The 21367-nt window shown below is 37.3% G+C and overlaps 1 protein-coding gene across 6 annotated transcripts in view; it reads right to left on the bottom strand.

The window, feature by feature from the left end:
- The window catches only part of UBR2 (ubiquitin protein ligase E3 component n-recognin 2), a 117752-nt gene that overhangs the window by 14820 nt on the left and 81565 nt on the right, over window positions 1-21367 (bottom strand). For 2 of the 6 annotated variants that reach the window (XM_032650248.1, XM_032650247.1), the window contains exons 27-41: window positions 19898-20007; window positions 19711-19791; window positions 19192-19370; window positions 18259-18458; window positions 16171-16264; window positions 15204-15365; window positions 13581-13684; window positions 12795-12873; window positions 9783-9931; window positions 9315-9370; window positions 5766-5862; window positions 5441-5508; window positions 4075-4210; window positions 3454-3544; window positions 1987-2117 (exon numbers count right to left, since the gene is read on the bottom strand). In XM_032650248.1, coding sequence (XP_032506139.1) covers window positions 1987-2117; window positions 3454-3544; window positions 4075-4210; window positions 5441-5508; window positions 5766-5862; window positions 9315-9370; window positions 9783-9931; window positions 12795-12873; window positions 13581-13684; window positions 15204-15365; window positions 16171-16264; window positions 18259-18458; window positions 19192-19370; window positions 19711-19791; window positions 19898-20007 — 1737 coding nt within the window. Of the gene's footprint in view, window positions 1-1986; window positions 2118-3453; window positions 3545-4074; window positions 4211-5440; window positions 5509-5765; window positions 5863-7548; window positions 7639-9314; window positions 9371-9782; window positions 9932-12794; window positions 12874-13580; window positions 13685-15203; window positions 15366-16170; window positions 16265-18258; window positions 18459-19191; window positions 19371-19710; window positions 19792-19897; window positions 20008-21367 lie in introns of those variants that run through there. The other 4 variants (XM_032650250.1, XR_004352347.1, XM_032650249.1 and 1 more) reach the window with 4 other exon arrangements.

The raw sequence follows: 21367 nt of genomic DNA, 5'->3' as shown, positions 1-21367 counted from the left end.
CACAGAATTAGAACAAAAAATCTTAATATTTGTATGGAGACACAAAAGTCCCCGAATAGCCAAAGCAATCTTGAGAAAGAAAAACGGAGCTGGAGGAATCAGGCTCCCTGACTTCATTCTATACTACCTATAGTCATCAAAACAGTATGGTACCGGCACAAAAATAGATATATAGATCAATGTAACAGGATAGAAAGCCCAGAAATAAACCCACACACCTATGGTCAATTAATCTATGACAAAGGAGGCAAGACTACACAACAGTGGAAAGACAGTCTAGTCTCTTCAACAAATGGTGCTGGAAAAACTGGTCAGCTACATGTAAAAAAATGAAATTAGATGGTTCTTTAACACCATACACAAAAATAAGCTCAAAATGGATTAAAGACCTAAATGTCAGAACAGATACTATAAAAACCCTGAGAGGAAAACATAGGCTGAACACTCTCTGACATAAATTGCAGCAATATCCTTTTCAATCTGTCTTCCATAATAATGGAAATAAAAACAAAAATAAACAAATGGAAAAAAAAAATAAACAAATGGGACCTAATTAAACTCAAAAGCTTTTGCACAGCAAAGGAACTCATAAACAAAACGAAAAGACAACCCACAGATTGGGAGAAAATATTTGCAAATGATGTGACCGACAAGGGATTAGTCTCCAAAATTTACAAACACCTCATGAGGCTTAATATCATCAAAACGAACAACCCAATCAAAAAATGGGCAGAAGACCTATATAGACACTTCTCCAAAGAAGACAGATGAGAAGATGTTCAACATCGCTAATTATTAGAGAAATGCAAATCAAAAGTACAATGAGGTATCACCTCACACCAGTCAAAATGGCTACCATCAAAAAATCCACAAACAATAAATGCTGGAGAGAGTGTGGAGAAAAGGGAACCCTCCTACACTGTCGGTGGGAATGTAAATTGGTACAGCCACTACGGAGAACAGTATGGAGGCTCCTTAAAAAACTAAAAATAGAGCTACCATTTGACCCTGCAATCCCACTCCTGGGCATATATCCAGAGAAAAACATGGTCCGAAAGGATACACGCACCCCAATGTTCATTGCAGCGCTGTTTACAATAGCCAAGACATGGAAGCAACCTAAATGTCCATCGACAGAGGAATGGATAAAGTGAATGTGGTACATATATACAACGGAATATTGCTCAGCCATTAAAAAGAATGAAATAATGACATTTGTAGCAACATGGATGGACCTAGAGATTGCCATACTGAATGAAGTCAGTCAGAGAAAGAGAAATATCATATGATATCTCTTATACGTGGAATCTAAAAAGAAATGATACAAAGGAACTTATTTACAAAACAGAAACAGGCTCATAGACTTAGAGAACAAACTTACGGTTACCGGGGGGGAAGGGTGGAGGGAAGGGATAGTCAGGGAGTTTGGGATCGACATGTACACACTGCCATAATTAAAATGGATAACCAACAAGGACCTACTGTATAGCACAGGGAACCCTGCTCTAAGTTATGTGGCAGCCTAGATGGGAGGGGAGTTTGGATACATGTATATGTACGGCTGAGTTGCTTTGTTGTGCACCTGAAACTATCACAACATTGTTAATCGGCTATATTCCAATATAAAATCAAAAGTTAAAAAAAAAAAAGCAACAAAAAACCACACCTGAATTTGTCACTTTTCACTTTTTAAAATCTGAAGAACCCAGTCTATGAATAATACACAATTGAACAATTTTAACATCTTAAAGCAAAACAAGTACATTTTTGTACATGTACAAAATCAGTACATTTACTGACATCCAAATAAAATCAGATATTTACATAAACATGCATCCAATTATATAATCGGTACATCACCATAGTCAATTAGCTGTGACCTAAATTGTTAATAAGTTTTCATTTTCGCAATGCACTTTAATTCTTAACTTGCTAGAGTGAAAGACTACATACATTTCCTACATTTTGAAAGAAATTAGAAATTACCTTGAATTTCAGGTGGGGAAGGAACTCCATTTAAGTAATGGAAAAACAAAGCAGAACACCTCAGGAAAGGCATGATTCCAGCTCTGACATTCCTCAACAGATGCCAACCAGAGTGCATTTCTTTCAAGGCACTGTGAAAGAGAAAAATGATAACTGGGAAATGTAATTAAAAAATGGTCATTCTAGTTATAGCACAGTGTGAAAACAGACAACTACTATTTGGAATTGATAGCACATTGGCTTAAAAGGTACGGGTAGCCCTAACTATTACAGGACGTCAGGTATAATTGGTGATATACCCTCTAATGCTGTTATTAAAATTTGTAAAAGTTATACAGCTATATAAAGAGAAAATTTGGAAAATAAAAAAACTATCCACTATTCTATAACCTTATATCAGCGAGTATTACTTTGGAAAACTATTTTCATACTAATGTGTCTTACACAGTTGTACTTGTAACACATAAAATTTAAAATTAACATGATTTTCAGATCATAAACCATAATTTTATTGGAATTTTAAGATTCTGGGTAACATAAATCATAACCTACACTAAATTACTTCCCTGTAAGCAAACTCTTAGATTGCTTCAAATTCTTTGCTAATATAAATAATATCAGTGTACATCTTTATGTCTGTAGGTTTTTCTATATGTTGGATTATTTTGCTAGTGTGGATTCTCAGAAATGGGATAACTTAGTCAAAGAACAAACAGTATGGTTCTTGACATATACTGTTAGAAAGCCAAGTGAAGGGACTTATCTGGTGGCACAGTGGTTAAGAATCTGCCTGCCAATGCAGGGGACATGGGTTCAAGCCCTGGTCTGGGAAGATCCCACATCCCGCAGAGCAACTAAGCCCATGTGCCACAGCTACTGAGCCAGCGCTCTAGAGCCTGTGAGCCACAACTACTGAGCTGGCACGCCACAACTTTTGAAGCCCACATGCCCTAGAGCCCGTGCACTGCAACTACTGAAGCCTATGTGCTGCAACTACTGAAGCCCGTGTGACTAGAACCAGTGCACCACAACAAAAGAAGCCACTGCAATGAGAAGCCCGCGCACCACAAGGAAGACCAGCCCCTGCTCGTCGCAACTAAAGAAAGTCCGCACGAAGCAATCAAGACTCAGCACAGCCAAAAATTAAAAAAAAAAAGAAAGCCAAGTGAAACTGTCGTAACCAAATCACAATGACTCCAATAACATGAGGTTCTAAGAATGTCACTCCTGCCGGCCCTGGATATACCTTAAAAATGTGTGGGAAGTGCTGTATATTACTCCTCTCTGAGATTTCCAATCATGTTAGTATAGTAAAAGTTGAGAAGTCCTGCAGGTCACTCCCCCATCTCTTATTTTAAACATGTCAACAGACAGCAGCTTCCCTTATTTAACAAATGAATTCGTTTTTCATACTATCACCTCCTAGTATTTGGGGAACTGCCTATCGTGTAAAGATTACGACCTCACCTTCCTGTATACTGGTGAAGTGTTTTATACAAAGCAAGAACTGCTAATTCTTCTTCCCCAGAAGCATTTTCTTGATCCATGCCATTCTCTTCTGAAAGATAAGGCAATATTAGTACTCTGTATTTGCCTGCTAAGTGGATTGATGACCACACCATTTAAGCACTCAAATATATTCATACACTCACATGTAATATGAAAATACTCTCACAAAACACAGAGAACTTTAATCCCTCAGGTCGGAACACAGTATTGCTCTCCATCCTAACAAGGAGCCTCTTAGGGAGAGGAAGCCAAAGTGCCTCAGGGTGCCAGGCAGCAAGCGGTGAGTAAAATCTGCTAAATATACAGCCTGTGGTACTCAAATATTACTAAACTTATGAAGTAAAAAAAATAAGTAAAAACATTCACATCACTAAGGTTTTTAACAGAAGGGAAATTGTTTCAAAAATTTTCACATGAGGATAAACAGGATTTTACTGTTTATTTTACTAATTACTACTACAAGTAGCTTAATTATAGTTTATATATTACTCTCATCCAAGCACCTTCTCCTTTAATACTTTTGTTTTCAACTGGAAAAACTCCAGTACTTCCTTCAAGAATCTGACAAAAAGGAGTTACCTGTACATGAGGTAAGTAAGATCTGTATGATGTGTGCCATAGTAACCAGATGGAAAATGTGAAGGTCCCCAGTGCCAAGGCTGATCCCTGAAAAATCTTGACACTGCAATGCCGGGAAGGCAAGCACCAAGCCCACCTGGATACCAAATACAGAAGGTCAGAAAGAACACCTTTCCTTTCACAGCTGAACATGTTTCCATTTTCTTAATGTGATCTCTTTGTGAGCTCAGTCCCTCCTCTTAAGAAATCTTTGTTCTTAAAGGGTACACATGTTAGAAATTCCACTAGGATTGACTAAAGAAAATTATTTAGAGCGTTATTATTTCATTTGATGGGCATTATTATTTCATTTATCCACTGATTCCCCTATATCTAGTTTATTGTTAATAACAACAAAAATAAAACTTGAAATCTTTCTAGGTAGTGAGCAATGGAAAAAGCATGAGGTTTGGACCCACAAAGATCTAGGTAAGAATCCGAGATCCTCTTATGAACCTTTTAGACAATTCCTTTGAGTCTCAGTTTCCCTGTTGGTAAGCTGGCGATAATATACGTGTTGTTAATACCTCAGTAATAAGGATGTAAGGACTAAATGAAGATGAATGTGAAAGCAGTCAGGTACACAATAAATGCTAGCTCCTCTGTTAACCTCCTGCTGCCTGTATGGTGGTGTCAGTGGTGGTGGTTTTCAGAGGGGTAATGGGAACAATAACAATGGCTGACATTTACTAGGGACACATTGCTCTAAGCTCTTTACATTGATTATCCCATTGAGTTTTGACACAATTATATCAGGTAGGTATTAACCAACTTACGGGCACAGAATATGATGCCCAAAGAGATTAAGGGGGCAGCACTTGGGGCTGCTGTGCGTGGCAGTACACTCAGTGTCCTGAGTAAGGGGACCTGGTTGAGGTGGGGCTGAACTTCAGCCACCCACTGCCTGGCCAGTGCTGACCTGGCACCACCTGCACCTGTTCAGAAGACATGACTTTCCCTAAATCACACAAATAGACTGTTGCTAAGTAGTGTCACCAGAGGGCTGTATCTGCCCCAAAGCACCGTATGGGTTGGCAGCAGCCCTTACATTACTAGTACTTCTCTATAGTGAAAAGCATAGAGAGGTTACATTACTGACCTCAGCCACAAGGCAAAAATAAGAGACCGGATTAGACACCCAGGTCAAGTCTCTCAACTGGATTCCTTAACATTTTCTTTTTGAGGATCTTCAGGAAAGAATTATACTCAGAAGTAGTAAGAATAATAGGTGATAATTCCTCTTGTCTGCCTCTGCATTACTCATCAAGTCTAAGATAAAGCTATATAATATGATAAAAATTTCAAACACAAATTACAAGATACCCACCAATAAATGAAACATGTCGATATCTAATATGCATGGAAGGTCTTTGTGGTTGTCACCAGGCACCAATGCTAATGTTTAAAGAAAAATACATGAGCACATATTATATGTCAACGTAAGTATTAAATTATTTTTAAAATGCATATAATCTACTTTAAATTTATTTTTTGCAAGCTATATATGAATTCATGAGCTAGAACTTGTATATAAGACAAACAGTATTACCAAAATATTTCTTTCAAAATGGAGGGAAGTTTCACCACTAAAAACAAAATTACAGAAGATGAGAAATTATCATAACATATATGGTACATGTATTAATACTCACATGCAAAAAGTTTACAAAAGTGTCCTTGTACCACTGAAAGTGATGCCACTGTCCAATGTGCTGCAGCAAATCTTGTTAGTGACCTAAGACAGTCATCCTGAAATAAAGAGACGACAAAATTAACAAAGAAGCCAGCATATGAAGTAGTTCTCCTCTTTCAGGAATGTTCGTTCAAAGCACAGCTAGTTGAAGTAAAGCTGGATGCACAATGAAATCTCTAGATGGTATGGAACTGAATCTATGACATCTTTAATGGCATGTCTCTAACATGGAATGCATGGAATGGAGAACATCTAATTGTATGATGAATAAAACAAGGCTATCTCCTGTTACCATGCTGTTAGTTCTCTGTGGAAAAGTTAAGAAGGACACATGTGTCAAGACAGACAGCAAACAAAAGAGACTACCAGGAATGTGATGCAGTATTTCTTTATATTTAGTCTATAAATATTCTAAAATGTGGGAAACACTTCAAATACTGGGGAAACTACGTGCAAGAAGATGGTTATACAAATCAGGGTGTCTGTAAACGTCAAAAACTGTTATGAAGACTATGTAGGAACAATGAGAAAACTCTTAATGTAAAGTGAAGAATAGAGTAGAAACAAAACTACATGTCAATATCTATTATAATAAAGTATAAACATGCTAATAGAAAAGACAGATGGGTGACTGATGTAAGTTTTTTCTTCCTGCTTAATTCTCTACTTTCTAAATTTTTTGTAATGTTTGGTTCAATAGACATTGAGGACCTACCATACATTAGTCTTGGTTTTGAAGATCTCAAAATGAAAACTCACCCCCCACCCCACCCCCTGCTCTTAAGGAGCTCACAGCCTTGAGGGTGGGAAGGAAAAGAAAAGGGGGGAGGGGACAGCTAAAGGAGGCAGTATCACAGATGAGGTATACCCCACTTCATGGCTCAGAAATTTCCCAGGGAAGGCAAAGCTTGAAGAACTTCTTAAAGAGGAGTCATTTGCTTAGGGCACTTGGGCAGAGGCAAAAGTCTGGGACTAGCATTTGGGGACCAGTAATGATTCTGCAGTCCTGGCCCATGGATGTGGGGAATGGCAGGAGGTGAGTGACAATGGAGAAGTAACATTTAAGAGATATGATCAGGGTTACTTTTTAGAGAACCTCTCTGATAATATATTAGGAGAGAGTGAGATTCAGGGTAGAGACAGTTACAATAATCTAGGCAAGAAAAGATATAGGGGCTGAACCAAATCAGTAGAAGTAGGAATGGAAGAACTAGGACAAATATGCAGGAGAGAAATTCAACAAACTCTGCTGATCAATTGGATATGAACATCCAGACCAAAAGATGCATCCAAAAGGACTTGCAAGTTTCTGGCAGGCTTGGTCACCTGGATGGACAGTGGTGACATTAACTAAGACTCTAAATATAGGAAGAAAAATTAATTTGGATTGTTCAGTTTGAGGTATCTTTAGGAGATCCAGGTGAAAAAATGGCACTGAGATAATAGATCTGGTTTAGAGATAAACAGGTGGGAATCATTTGGATATAACTGGAATCAGAGACATAGATGGGGCTGACCAGGGAAGAGTATCAGATGATTGAGTCATGGGCCAAACTCTGGGGGTTTAAAATAACATTTACAGCACAAAGGAGGGAAAGCAGACTGAGAAGGAGCCGCCAGAAAGGCAGGGAGAAAACCATGAATGTCACAGAAATCAAGAGAGAAAATGAGTTTCACAAAGAAGTAGTTATCAAAATTAAGTAAATAGAATGTCAAATAAGGGCTGAAAAATGCCCACTCACAATGATAATGAGATCATTTGGTGAACTTGGCAAGAGGTGTTTCCGAAAAGTGAGAAAGTGTTGGCGAGGGGTGGTGGTGGTGAAGCCAAACTGCAGGGAGTTGAAAAGTGAAGAGTTAGCAAGAAATTGGAGCCAGAGTATACATTATTGTTTAAAGACGTTTCGCTGTGTATAAAATTTCTCTTAGGATGTGAAGTGAAATTAAAAACTGTAGGTGCTATTTATCTGTATTTAAACATTTTTCATTGCATGGTGAAATAAGTGACATATGCTTTAAAATCGCTTGCTTGGTCATAAAAAGGAATGAAAAGGCTAGGGTGGTAGAAGATAATATTGAGGGCAAGAGTAAGAGGAATAATGGAGCACACTTGTGAACAGGGCAAGTGCCAGGAGTGAAAGAGGTAGAAGAAGGGATAACTGATGGAGAGGGGATGGATTCCAAACAATAGATGGAAAGATAAGCTACTTTACCCGGAGGTCCCTTATCCTCTGATATAGGAGGGAAAGGTCAGTGGAGAGGTACGTAAATTTGAAAAGCAGAAGTCAAAAAAATAGAATGAGTTCGTCCCTAATGGCTACATACTTTAAAAAATTAAATTTCTCTTATGAACGTAGAAAAAAAACTTAGATAAAATATTAGTAAATCATATATAATCATATATAAAAAGGATACTCTACATGACCAAGTTGGGATTATTTCAGGAATGCAAGGTTGCTTTAACAATCAATATAAACAGATTACACAAAATCATATTAGCAGAAAAACAGATGAAGAGCCGACAATGTGCCAAAGAGATAGAGTGAAGTACACAGAATCAAGAAAATGTGTAAGAACTGCCTTAAAACCCAAAGTAAACTCTATTCTATACATTTGTGATTGCCTTTTCAATATCAGCATACTTATCAACTCTTATTTACTGTAGCAAAAGAATGTCACAGTCAATCCATCATATATCACAGTTAAGAATACAGGGTACTGCTATTCTGCTGATTTACCACAAAGATACAATTCAGGGCAGTTTTAATACCAGGTCTACTCCTAGATATTCCAATTTAATAAGTCAAAGTGACCAGGTATCTGTATTTTTAAAAAACTCCAAAGAGCTAGGGCTCTTACATCAGTGGTTCTCAATCCTGGCCTCGGGGGTGGGGGAAGCTTTTTAAAAAATATTAATGCCTGGGGCCTATCTCCAGAGACTCTGATTTAACTGACCCATAGTAGGGCCTAGGCACTTTTAAAAGCTCCCCAGGTGATTCTACGTGAATAAAATTACATGCACTTTTATGATTATAAGTTTGAATGGTAAGTAGTAGAAGCAGCTGACACTAGCTACATTGTAAAAATTAGCAAGCTTTAATTGTATATTCCTTCACTTTTCTAGGCATTAAATGTACTGTTTTGAAATTAATTTGTACTTATTTACATGTTGCTTATAATGGGTAGTCAAATGTGGTAGAGGGTATGTTCTGATCTCTATTTCCAACTACGGCACTAAACATTCAAGAACAAGCACTTTGTTTTTAGTTCCCCATCCCCCCATTTTTTCACGTGTTTAACCAAAAGAGATGAAGTCTATTTAAAAGAAAAATAATGAAAAATTAAATAAGAAACATTACGTCTTCAGTGTTGTTATAGAAAATGGGTTTTACCTCAAAAGGAGTGAACCTATGCTTAAATAACCACTTCAGGTTTTTTGGATTAAAAAAAGCAGAACAACCTAATTTCTACTCCACCATTCCACGAATTGAGTAAACTGATAACTTACCAGTCTGCAAGGCAAAGAACTGAACAACGGTTTATCTTCATCATTTAAAAGTCTTTCTGAGGATTAAAAATGGTAAAGATGGTAAATTTTATGTTTTGTACATTTTATTACAAGTTTAAAAAAAAAGTAAAAAAAAATTCTTTCTCCCGAAAGCACAATATTGTCAGGTTTTGAAATCTTTAAGTCATTTCACAAGAATTAACTTTGGATAAGAAGTAAAAATGAGGAAATATTCCCTTAACTGACAAGAAGCTATAACCACCATTAAAATGAGTTCTCTGTTGCTGTGGTTAATTTATAAACTGTCAATCTAATATTCTGTCAGCACACTACATTTCCTGCTTCAGAGTCTTTATATTATTTGATATTGTTGCCCACATTAAACATCTCTGTTTAAATACAGGATTCTACACACAACTCATGTCAATGTATGCTTGAGATTTAAAGACACAACTCTGAATCTCTTACCTATGCTTTGGATGGTGTACGCACAACTACCCCAGCACATTATGGGGACACGGGGATCCTCTTCATTGGGATGAACCTTTAGTCCCACCTTATAAGTAGCAGTTCCAAATGTTGTTAGCATTTCTTTTATGCTTTCAGAATAAGGATTCCTGAAGTGAACACGTACAGGATTAGCTCAAAACAATGTGCTCACATCAATCAAAGGGCTCAGTTTCTTGAAACTACAGCTATTTTCTATGTTGGAATTGAACCACTGAAACTACCTAAAGATAGTTGTATGAAAAGGGGGAATGAAAGACATGCAAACGGTCCCTGCCTGAGAGGGGTTATGCTCTACTTGGGTTGGCAGCAGTGATGCACAGGCCTGAAAACAAGGTATTAGGGTGAAGGTCTACACACTCAACTATTGGATCCTGGACCTCTTCCCCATCTCAAGAACATCAGCAATGTGTACCCACTGCCATAGATTTTAGTTTCTCCAGTGAAGAATTCTCAGGAAAAGCCGTTTTTACACATTGACATTTGGGGGTCCCAAGTGAAAGACTGGCCGGGGCCTGATCACCTCGTTGTGAGGCTCATAGGTCAGCAAGCTCCAACCTGCCCACCAGGTATCCAGTGAGCTTCTTAGTGCCTTGTTCTTGAAGTCACCCAAGGACCAATAAACATTTAAGAAAAGAATCAAACATCAAAGACATAAACACCAAAACAAACAAGCAGAAAAAAGGAACTCAGGGAAAACGGAGACAGGGTAGAAAACAACCAATTTATAAAAAAATTAGGGGACTTCCCTGGTGGCGCAGTGGTTAAGAATCTGCCTACCAACGCAGGGGACACGGGTTCGATCCCTGGTCTGGGAAGATCCCACATGCCATGGAGCAACTAAGCCTGTGTGCCACAAATACTGAGCCTGTGCTCTAGAGCCCACGAGCCACAACTATTAAGCCTGCGTGCCACAACTACTGAAGCCCATGGGCCTAAAGCCTGTGCTCCAGAACAAGAGAAACCACCACAATGAGAGGCCCACACACTGCAACGAAGAATAGCCCCTGCTTGCCGCAACTAGAGAAAGCCCGTGTGCAGCAGTGAAGACCCAATGCAGCCATACATACATACCTACATACACACCTACATAAATAAATAAGGAGATCAGTCCAAGAGGGCCAAGAATGAACTAACAGTAGGACTACCTCAAAGAATGGAAAAACCAAGAGAAAATTATCTAAGGAACAAAATAAAACATTCCCCAAACTGAAGGATATGAATCTTCAAAGAGCCTGTTGAAAACGTGGCGAAATGAATGAAGACTCACATACCAAGGAATATCACAGAGAAATTTCAGAACATTGGGAATTAATGAGACAATCACAACAGTTTCCAGAAGTAATAAAGTTACAACGGAACAGGAATCAGAATGGTGTTAATTTCTCAGTGGGTGCTAGAAGTTAGTAAACACTGCCTTCAAAATCTAGACGTAAAGTTACTTCTAACCTATAATTCTATACCCAAACCATCTATCAAGCATATGGATATAATAAATGTATTTTCAGACATGGAAAATTTAACACCCAGGCACCTTTTCTTAGGAATCTGCTGAGAGATGCAACATGAGGGAGTAAATTAAGAAAGGAAGGAGAGGACTTCCCCAGTGGTTAAGATTCCGCACTCCCAAAGCAGGGGCTGTGGGTTCAATCACTGGTCAGGGAACTAAAATCCTACATGCCACAGGTGCGGCCAAAAAAAAAAAGAGAGAGAGAAGGATACAAGATCCAGCAAACAAGAGGAGCAGGGCTAGGGGAAGTCTTAGGGTGACAGCTGTGCCCTGTTCTGATTGGCATGGGAGGGCCAAGGCTGTGGGAGGAGGGCTCCAGGAAGGAAGATCATCTGATGCATCTGAGCACTGATAGCTACTGCTAGGCATCTGACAGGTCTACTGCAATGTTTAGGGGGGAAAAAAGTATTATATACAAAGAAAACCAAGTATATGAAAAAAATAAGGTAATTATTAACCACAGGAAAACAAAATGTATAAGAAAGGAAAATTTACCACACAACTTATCAGTAGAAACAATTATAATATAAAAACTGACAAATGATTTAACCAAAAATTGTGAAATAACTCTATAGGTAGACTGGCGAGGAACAGTGAATAGGGTAGAGGTCAAAGTTGAATCCTTAATTACTAGTCAACAGAAAGACACTGTTTAAAAAAATGATAAATCAAGACACAGCTGATTAAGCATTTTAATTAGAAATATGGAAGTACGTAGCAGAAGAAACAAAATGACAGGACTGGGGATAGGGAGGAGGAATGTGAGAGGCACAGGACTGATGTTCTTTCTGGTTAAGCCCTCCAGTAGTATTTTTACTGAGTAATTTAGTATTTGCCAGGCACAGCTTCCAGGTAACGTTAAATGTATTGTCACTTTATCTTTATAACACTTATGAGGTAGATATTATTATCTTCCCTTTACAAATGAGGAAACTGAGTGAGGTACAGAGAGGTCAAGCAATTTGCACAAAGTTGCACAGCTTATAAGCAGTGGTGCTGGAACTGAACAAAAGCAGTCTAGCTCTAGAATCTGGGTTATACCTTGTAACTTACTGGCTATGGGTAAAATTAGGCTGCAAACACTCTGGTTTTGGTCCTGAGTTACTAAGAGGTTGATGGGGCCATAAATAGAAAACAGAAGTCAGAAGGAAGCATGGGCTTTGGTGGGGGAGCTGAGCACCTTAGGTTTAGATGTACTGATGAGGTGTTGTCAAGGAGAGCCAGATCAAGGGGTGTAGGAGGGAGTCAGGAACATAGACTAGGAGAGGTTTGTGAGAATTAAACATGCCATGTAGTTCATAGGTTTTTATCAATACACCTGCAGTAAATATTCTTAAGTCTCAGAATTCAAGATCAGTGTCCTGTAACATTTTGCTCCCTAACTTGACAAACAATATTCTTACTAACTGCTGACTTAATTTTTCATTTCAAGTGGGCCAATTTAAAAGGAATAATATACTCACTTAGGATGAAAATCAGGCCTAAATCCTTCAGGGAGCTGCAATTCATCCACATTTTCTAAATTCTTTGATAAGGCAGTATCTACAGAAACAAGCATTTTATACTATTATTCTTTAATCCACAGTATTTCTATAAATTTCAGTCATAAATTTCATTCTAAATTTAGGTCAAAGAAATTTTAAAAAATGGGAAAAATTCCCATTAATAAAAACCAGTATAATATACATTCAAAGCATGAGAAACACTATTGCTCTGGATGACCTAGGTACCTTCTTCAGTCACCTGTGCTTCTCTTCAAAGTAAAGCCACTGGAATGCAGCTAGGGAAGGTAAGAAAAGGAAGAGTATGCCGTTTTGTTTCCTTATAAACCAATGGTATAAATTCTGCTCAGACTGTCTTCCCTCAAGGTCGGAAGTGCAGTGCATGTCTATCAAACTTGGGAAGCCTTTGGTGATGCCAACAATATAGTGAGTCAGCCCACAGAGAATAAAGCCAGCTCTTCCATACTCAGTTACATCTCCCCCACCCCCAGAAGCTCTTCAATAAAATGGGGGAGTAAGTGAGAAGTATTTATCATAAACTTCACATGAGCTTGTGTGTTTTCAAGGAATAAGGAGTAATGTAGCAGATTCAAATTTAGTTCATTAAGACAAAGAAAATTAGAGAAAGTCAAGTTTTAAAGTGAGAGGTTTCACTTTTAAAATATTTTAAAACAATTTATTCTGAAACTGTGTTTCCCAATGGTTTCAGACGTTAGGGAAAAATGAAAGCAGGTTATCAGAACTTACTAGGAGTATTTTCTTCTTTCCTAAGAACCTGTAATGCTTTTATTTGCTGAGATATTGTTCTAATCCACTGAGTCAGATTTGGTTGGTCTGAAAAATGTAACCTGCTAGAAAAGATTATAGAGAGTGTTTAGTATTCTGTTGCTGCTTAGTTTAAGATACAAAAAAGACTCCTTAAATGATCACAGGTATATTTTAGACACACTTCAAATATTAAAAAAACAAAAAAACAATAAAAAAACCTAGGGGAAAATTTGTTGCTTTTTAAGAAGTCAGAATAGGTATTTACCAATGGAAATGAAAATACATTATTCGTCAATATGATGCTGATAATTATTAGCACCATATTGAATTATCTGTCAAATATTTCACTTTTTTGGTACTGGAATTTATTAGTTTTCTTAAATATCATAATCACCACACCACGGACACTATTTATTGAGTGCTTATTATATTGCAAGCCCTTAGTTATGTTGTGAGCATTTTACAGTATTATATTTAATCCTCAGAATCTTTAATGAAATAGGTTATATTATTGTCCCCATTTTACAGATGAGGAAACTGAGGTTTAGAGCTATGTTACTTGACTAAGGCCATATATGGGACAGATGTGGCATTCAAACCCAGCTATATCAGACTCCACAGCCTGTGTTCTTTTAACAAATGTGCCATAACTGACTCTCCTGGGAAAAAAAGCAAAACCTGAACCACAAAAGTGATTGTTTTCTCCTTACATGCAGAGAATTCTTAATCTAACAATGACTAATTTCTTTACCAGTTCAAATGCAGGTATAAGTCAGCACCATGATATGCTTTTCTGATTAAAATGCATGAGCTTACATGCACATCTAATGGTATTTTAAGAACACTGTGTAGTAGCGTAGACTAAGACACCATGGTTTTAACTCCTAAAATTGAAGAGGAAAAAACTGACCCTACTTTATTTAAACCCAAATAGTAGCACAGAAATAAACAGATGATTCATATTCACAAAACTCAAATTAGTATTTGTGAATGTAAGACAGACACCATAAACTGAGTAACAAAGGTCAGGTTTGAAGAGGAGACACTATCAAATTCATATCTGAAATGAGTATGTCTAATACTCCTATTAACTAAAAGTGCACTAAAAATTATGAAATGACAAAAACTTTGCATTTTAAATACACTAACAGATTTTTACTTTTTGGCCCAATTTTTGAATTGGCCAGTAAATTGCAAAAAATTATATTTAATTGTTAGTATGTTCAAAAATGTCAGTTTGAGCTGCCCCTTCTCCCCCTATCAATTTACTGAGCATCTCTTAAAACGTATGAGGGAGATATTTAAAGTGGGGTCTTAGAAATAAAGGAGACAGTTTTCATGAACACATGGGAACTTTATATCCTTTATAGTGCTTACAGGTGACCAAGAAACTGTTAAATTTTAGCCTGTTCCTTTCTAAAAACCAAAATCATATTTCATACGTCAGCTAGAAGAAATAACTAAATAAAAAGTTTGGAAAGTACCTGGAAAACATTATGCATTTACCTAGAGTGATCTCCTCACCCAGCTGTTGTTTATTATTTCATTACCTTCAAAGGAAACTAGTTCTTTGACATAAAGGTTTTATGAGCCAAAACTTACCTATTAAAAATATTTCTTGGAGGAAGCAGCAGAGGAATAACAGTATTACTCAAGCATTCACAAAGGGGACAAAGGAATTCTCCATTTTCTACATCATAGCTTGTATGTAAGCGTAATCTCTGTTGCCTTCGCTGTTCTTTAGCTTGAACGGAATCAAAATACCTTTACAATTAGAAAACATGAGGTATCAAAAACAATGGTAATTTTAAAAAATGAGAGCCACAAGCTTCAACATTTTAAATAATTTGTTTCCACAAAAAAAATCTAAAAATTAAAATCTTGAAATGACCTGAATTATTTTTAACAGTGATACTCTAATTTTGAGTTGATGTAATTACCAAAACAGGTTAAGAGTTCTAAAACAGGAGAATCAAAAAAAGACTGCCTTGCAAACAATCATTCACAATGTAGCATATTTCTTGGTCCCAGTGCTCTGCGGTTACTCTCCCAGTGCTGGTGACTACTTACTAGGGGCAGATCATAACAACTCAATGAGCAGAGCACTAGAATAACAGCACTGATTTGTTGGGTTTGCGGAAGCACAGAAAGCACCAAAGTAGAATAAGTTTGAAGTCATCCCATCTTAGCTCAGGGAGCCATGACAATCTTAGGAACTAACCAGACAAGCACTAGCATCTTCAGAATCAAGAGCTGTTCACCCTGGACCCAAAGAAAGACATATTTCTAGGGCTTATACCACTGTAAAAATCCTTTACTTCATCTAGTCTGTTAGATCCCCACATTAAAAAATATATTTGATATACTATGAAGTTTCTAAGTCACTCCTTTAAATGTAATGACAAAGCAAATTAATTTTGTTATTTATCAGGCAGTAATACGGAGTTTTCTTCTTCAAACATCTTTAGTTCTTTCTCCCTTTTTCTAGAATGGAATTTCCTTTATTAAAAAATTTAATTTTGAGCCTTTGGATAAGCTTCTCTTGACTAATATTAAGAATATAAATTACCTTTGCCAACAATGGGCATGCATAACGTGCCCACAGCTACCAGTGTGTGTTCCACAAGACAGATCAGGGTGCATGAATAATGGATCATATTTTTCTGCATTATAAAACAAACAAAAAACAAAGCGAAAAACCAAGCATTTAATATTCCTATAACAAATGTACAACTTTAAACTGTGAAATCCTTACTAAGGGCCTGTTAACTTCAAATGATATGCTAGTTTATTCCTTTGATTTGAGATACCAATAATTTATGCAAGACCCCGGATTATTCAGAATACAGGACTCTCTAATTTTCATTACCCTGACCAAGTTAATGAAACATCCCTGAATTGTTAACTGAAACTGGGATCCCGTATTTAAGTACATCTAATCTTTTGAACATTTCACATTTTCAGGGCACTGAGAGACTCCTATCCCCCGAAAATGCCCTGAGCCTGAGGTAAAAGGGATATTCTTCAGGGAGAGGTCTTTAATACCTTCAGGGCAGCTGGGTCACAATGATCTCTAACAAAAAAAGATGTCCTGGCAGTAGAGGAGAATCTGCCTAAAGACAACCATGCAGAGACTAGCCATAATTACTATACCAGAGTCAAAGCTGCAGCAAAATATCTGGGACAGCAGCCCAGACCAGAGTAGGGAAAAACAGGCAATTCAGACAGGCTTCTGCTCTGGTACTAATTTTTTATATTTAAAGGAGATGAAAAATGAAGACAAACATAAAGTGGGTAGCTGGCTTCTTTGGGAATTCTTGAATTCTCTACATAAATTAGTACAATCTTAGAAATTCCCTAACATTAAATTACTCAAGTTTTAATTTGCTTTATATAATAGGACAGTACAAATTTCACAGCATAAAGAAAATCTTTTATGACATAAATTGTGAAAGCATTAAAAAAGTCCACTTATAGCCAAGTACTAAATACAACTGGTGACTTTATCTTCAGCCTGGAATAAAATTTGTAAATCGCCTAGTACAAATGATCATTTCTTAAGGTGAAGCTGACCAATGTATCTTAACTAGGGTGCTTGAGAGCCACACTGTGAAGACTTTCATTATAGAGAAAAGGCAAACTTACCAGTGGTCTCTCAAACCTCCTTCCAGTCATACAATGTGAAAAGCACTGGCTAAGTAAGTGCTTTGGAAATTAAAACACAGTTCCTACTCTCAAGAAGTTTACTGGTATCATTGAAGCATATGCACACATAAACAAATGTAAGAGTAGAAACATAAAAGTATCTGCGGTGGATACAATAAGGTGCAGCCCAGAAGCCCCTGCAGGAATGAATGATTACTCCCTCAGCAGCTGTTAGAAGAGAGCACTCAACTGTTATCCCTCTTTAAGGGACTTTGCTCAGGGTCACACTACTTTGATCAAGGTCACACCTCTTTCCAGAGGTAGGCCACAACCAGTCACTGATCAGTGTCAGGGTATAAAGACCTAGCCCCCTTGCCCCAACTTGGGACACCTCTGAAGGGCCATTCAGCTTCAGAGATCCCATGGGGTTGGTTAAGGTCTTTTGGGGACTGCATCATAGCTCAACTTCTCCCTTTGCCCAAACCTGCTTCCTTCCCCTCCATTCCATGTTGATCCCAAGACTCTCTTGAATAACATCCTGCACTGCATGGTAATCTCTATCTCAATAATCTAAATGAGAATCTGGCTCAAGGATAGCTTCTCACAGGGGTGACTTACACCACTGTTCTCAAGGGATTCCACCCTGGATCTATCTATGAGATAAAATAATTATGGAGATAAAATAGTTATTGTTATTTAAGTGTCAACTAATTATTGGACTTTACAAATGTGAAGAATGGGAAAGACTGTTAAGTACCAAAGTAGTTAATGAAACAAAGAACAGCTTTCTTTTGAATCCCTGCTATTTATCAGCTGCGTAATTCAGGCATAATACTTAACCTTCTGGAGTGTTTCCACATCTGTCAAGTGAGGAATTCCTGTCTAAGTTACCTGCTCAAGATACCACCAAGCCTACAGTTATTATTAGGTTAATAAAATCTCTGTATATCACCTACCATACTATGTGGCAGTCACTGTTAATAGGGAGGATGAGGATATAGCTATGACTTACCTGGATCCTGAATGAATTTACTTCTGTTTTTAGATAATACAGTTGATCTCTGAACAAACGCTGCCAGGACCATTGCCCTGCTTTCCACCTTGACCTCTTGCTCTTCTTGACACAATATACAGGTAACAAATTGTCTTTGTTCAGGGACCGGAGTCTGTGCTGGGCCCAATGCTGTACGAGTCATATCTGAAACCATAGGGCTGGAATAAAAAGGTTAGGAGTATAATTAATGAGCCTAAGAAGTTTCTATAGAATCATAAAACAGTAGATTCTAGGTAAGTAGAAACGTATTTAAAACACGCAGTTTTTTGTTTTTTTAAAAAAATATTTATTTATTTGGCTGTGCCGGGTCTTAGTTGCAGCACGTGGGATCTTTGATCTTTGTTGAGGCGTGCGGATCTTTAGTTGCGTCATGTAAAGTCTTGGTTGCGGCATGTGGGATCTAGTTCCCTGACCAGGGATCGAACCCAAGCCCCCTGCATTGGGAGCGCAGAGTCTTAGCCACTGGACCACCAGGGAAGTCCCTAAAACACACAGTTTTGATGACTTGATTTGAGAGACCCACGTCTTTCATATGTATCAAAACCATCTCCTTCAATCCTCATAGCAATCCAATATGCAACACATAAGCCAGACACAAAGTTAACTGAGCCCAGTGTATTCATTCTTTTATGAATCTCAAGGGTCTTCTGTATAACTTACATTTTAAGCATACATATGAATTCTCTTATCTATAGTCAAGAGACATGCTCATAATCATATGCTAATAAACTCAGATTTCTAAGATTAAGTCCTCTAACTACGAGGCCACAAAATTTATCAACTCTTCTAAGTTATTCTATGATTAAGTGTACTTACAAAGAAAAAAAACCAAACATCTTCCTCAGTTGAGAACCATGGTCAAGAGTTTCAAAAATTGTGATTAATTTTTACCTATTATCAAGAACAGCAGAGATAGAGGCATCCAGTTCTAATGTCTGCTGAAAGAGTTCTTTGTTCTCATCAATAAAGTGCCGCTGCATCTCAGACATCTGGGCCATGATCTTTTCTCTGCGCAGTCTGGCAATCTCGGCTTTTCTCTTCCTCTCAGCTTTGTCTTTGTCTCTCGAACTCTGAAATTACGCTTCATTTAATTAGACCATTAGAGGCTAAATGCATATTTTTTCTCCCAAAGCAGAAACATCTTTATTGTAAATACTAATTAAAAACTATTCTATAATCTCACTTTTATAAACGAAGAGCAAAGATTTCTTAATCAACCTAACATGTTAAAAGAAAAAAAAAAAGGCAGTCCAAAAAGACAGCTACAAAAATATAAACAAATGGTGGCACACTTCTTGGGATTTACATGTTTGTGAATAACATCAACTACCAACTTAATGCAGATAAATTTAATTGTTTATAGTGAGCCTGCCACAATTTTTCAGCATTACCACACTTTACATCTTATACCTCTTCCATTATGGTTCCTTCTGTCTCTGCCACAGGACTGGTGGATGAACTCTCCCTTATCTTCTTAATAGCATTAAAGGTCTATGAAAAAAAATATCGTTATTCTGAAGCTATGAAACATTATAAAAATTTAAAGATAAACATTTAATATTTCTCACAAAAAGCAGAGTGATGCAGGAAATTTTACCTTTAATATCCACCTAATCATATCTTTGTGGACTTCTAGGTAGGGAGCATTTTGTAGTGTTTCCAGCATAGCTAGTATGCTAGGAGAGTTGTTTGGTGCTTCACCAGGTTCTGAGGCAGAAGGAAAAAAAGGGCACATGAACAACAGCTAAGACTTCATAGTGCTTATTACTATGCACAAGAAGATAAATGAAGTTGCTTGTAACATCTGCCCATCATTTGATTACATCTCAACTTAGAAATTTTCAATACCTCTCGAAATGTGACATATTTGTATTTTACAAACAAGTTGTTAACAACTAGAATGCTTTAATCATTCAAAACTGACATCTTACACCAAATGATTATTTTAACATAGCCTCTAGCAAAATTAAATTAAAACCCAGCTGAAAGGTCTACCTGAGATTTCACAAGTCTAAGAAAATGAATCAGAATTATAGGAGTCCATGTGTATATAACATGTATCTATTTGTTTTGACCTTTTCTTTAATGAAAACCTAGATTCAAAATAAAACAAATTTCTTCCTCTATGGATTACTTTTTTATTTTGAGAAAAAGACACAAAAGTCTATTACTCTCAGGAGTACATTTAATACAATATTAGCTAATTTAGTTTTATAGTTGGCAATATCCAATTATTAATTTTATTGATTTAAGAAACATTTCTGGCAAAATATTACTCTTTCCTAAGAGGGTAAGAGACCAAACTATGTGATATTTTTAAAAAAATGTAATTTAATTGTTATTTTTTTGGCTGCGCCACATGGCTTGTGGGATCTTAGTTCCCCGACCGGGGACTGAACTTAGTTCCTCAGCAGTGAAAGCTCCGAGTCCTAACAACTGGACCGCCAGGGAATTCCCTGAACTATGTGATCTTTAATATTCTTCCAGATCTGAAATTTGGTAGCTGTGGATTAGGGATCTGTCTCTAAATGGTTTGTCTTTTGTTTGTATGTATGTATGCATGTATTTATGTATTTATTTATGGTCGCACTGGGTCTTTGTTGCTGTGTGCAGGCTTTTTCTAGTTGCGGCGAGCGGGGGCTACTTTTCGTTGCACTGTGCTGGCTTCTCATTGCGGTGGCTTCTTTTGTTGCGGAGCACAGGCTCTAGACGTTCAGGCTTCAGTAGTTGTGGCATGTGGGTTCAGTAGTTGTGGCTCGTGGGCTTAGCTGCTCCATGGCACGTGGGATCTTCCTGGCCCAGGGCTTGAACCCGTGTCCCCTGCACTGGTAGGCGGATTCTTAACCACTGTGCCACCACAGAAGTTCCAATAGTTTTAATTATATAAAATGTTTAAAGAGAAATAGGAGGACTGTCCAGAGAAAATGATGATTGTTGAAAGAAAAAGAAAGAAGCAAAAGAGAACCTGAGATCAAATGAAATTAGGGAGTTTTCTGTGTGGTTATCCCAAAGTAAAAAAAATGCAGATAAAGAATGTACAACAGATACAATGTTAATGTTAATCAAT

The sequence above is a fragment of the Phocoena sinus genome, chromosome 11 (assembly GCF_008692025.1).
Source record: "Phocoena sinus isolate mPhoSin1 chromosome 11, mPhoSin1.pri, whole genome shotgun sequence".
Lineage (NCBI taxonomy): Eukaryota > Metazoa > Chordata > Mammalia > Artiodactyla > Phocoenidae > Phocoena > Phocoena sinus.
Note: the sequence above shows the minus strand (reverse complement) of the source record. Positions and strands in the feature narration are given on the sequence as shown.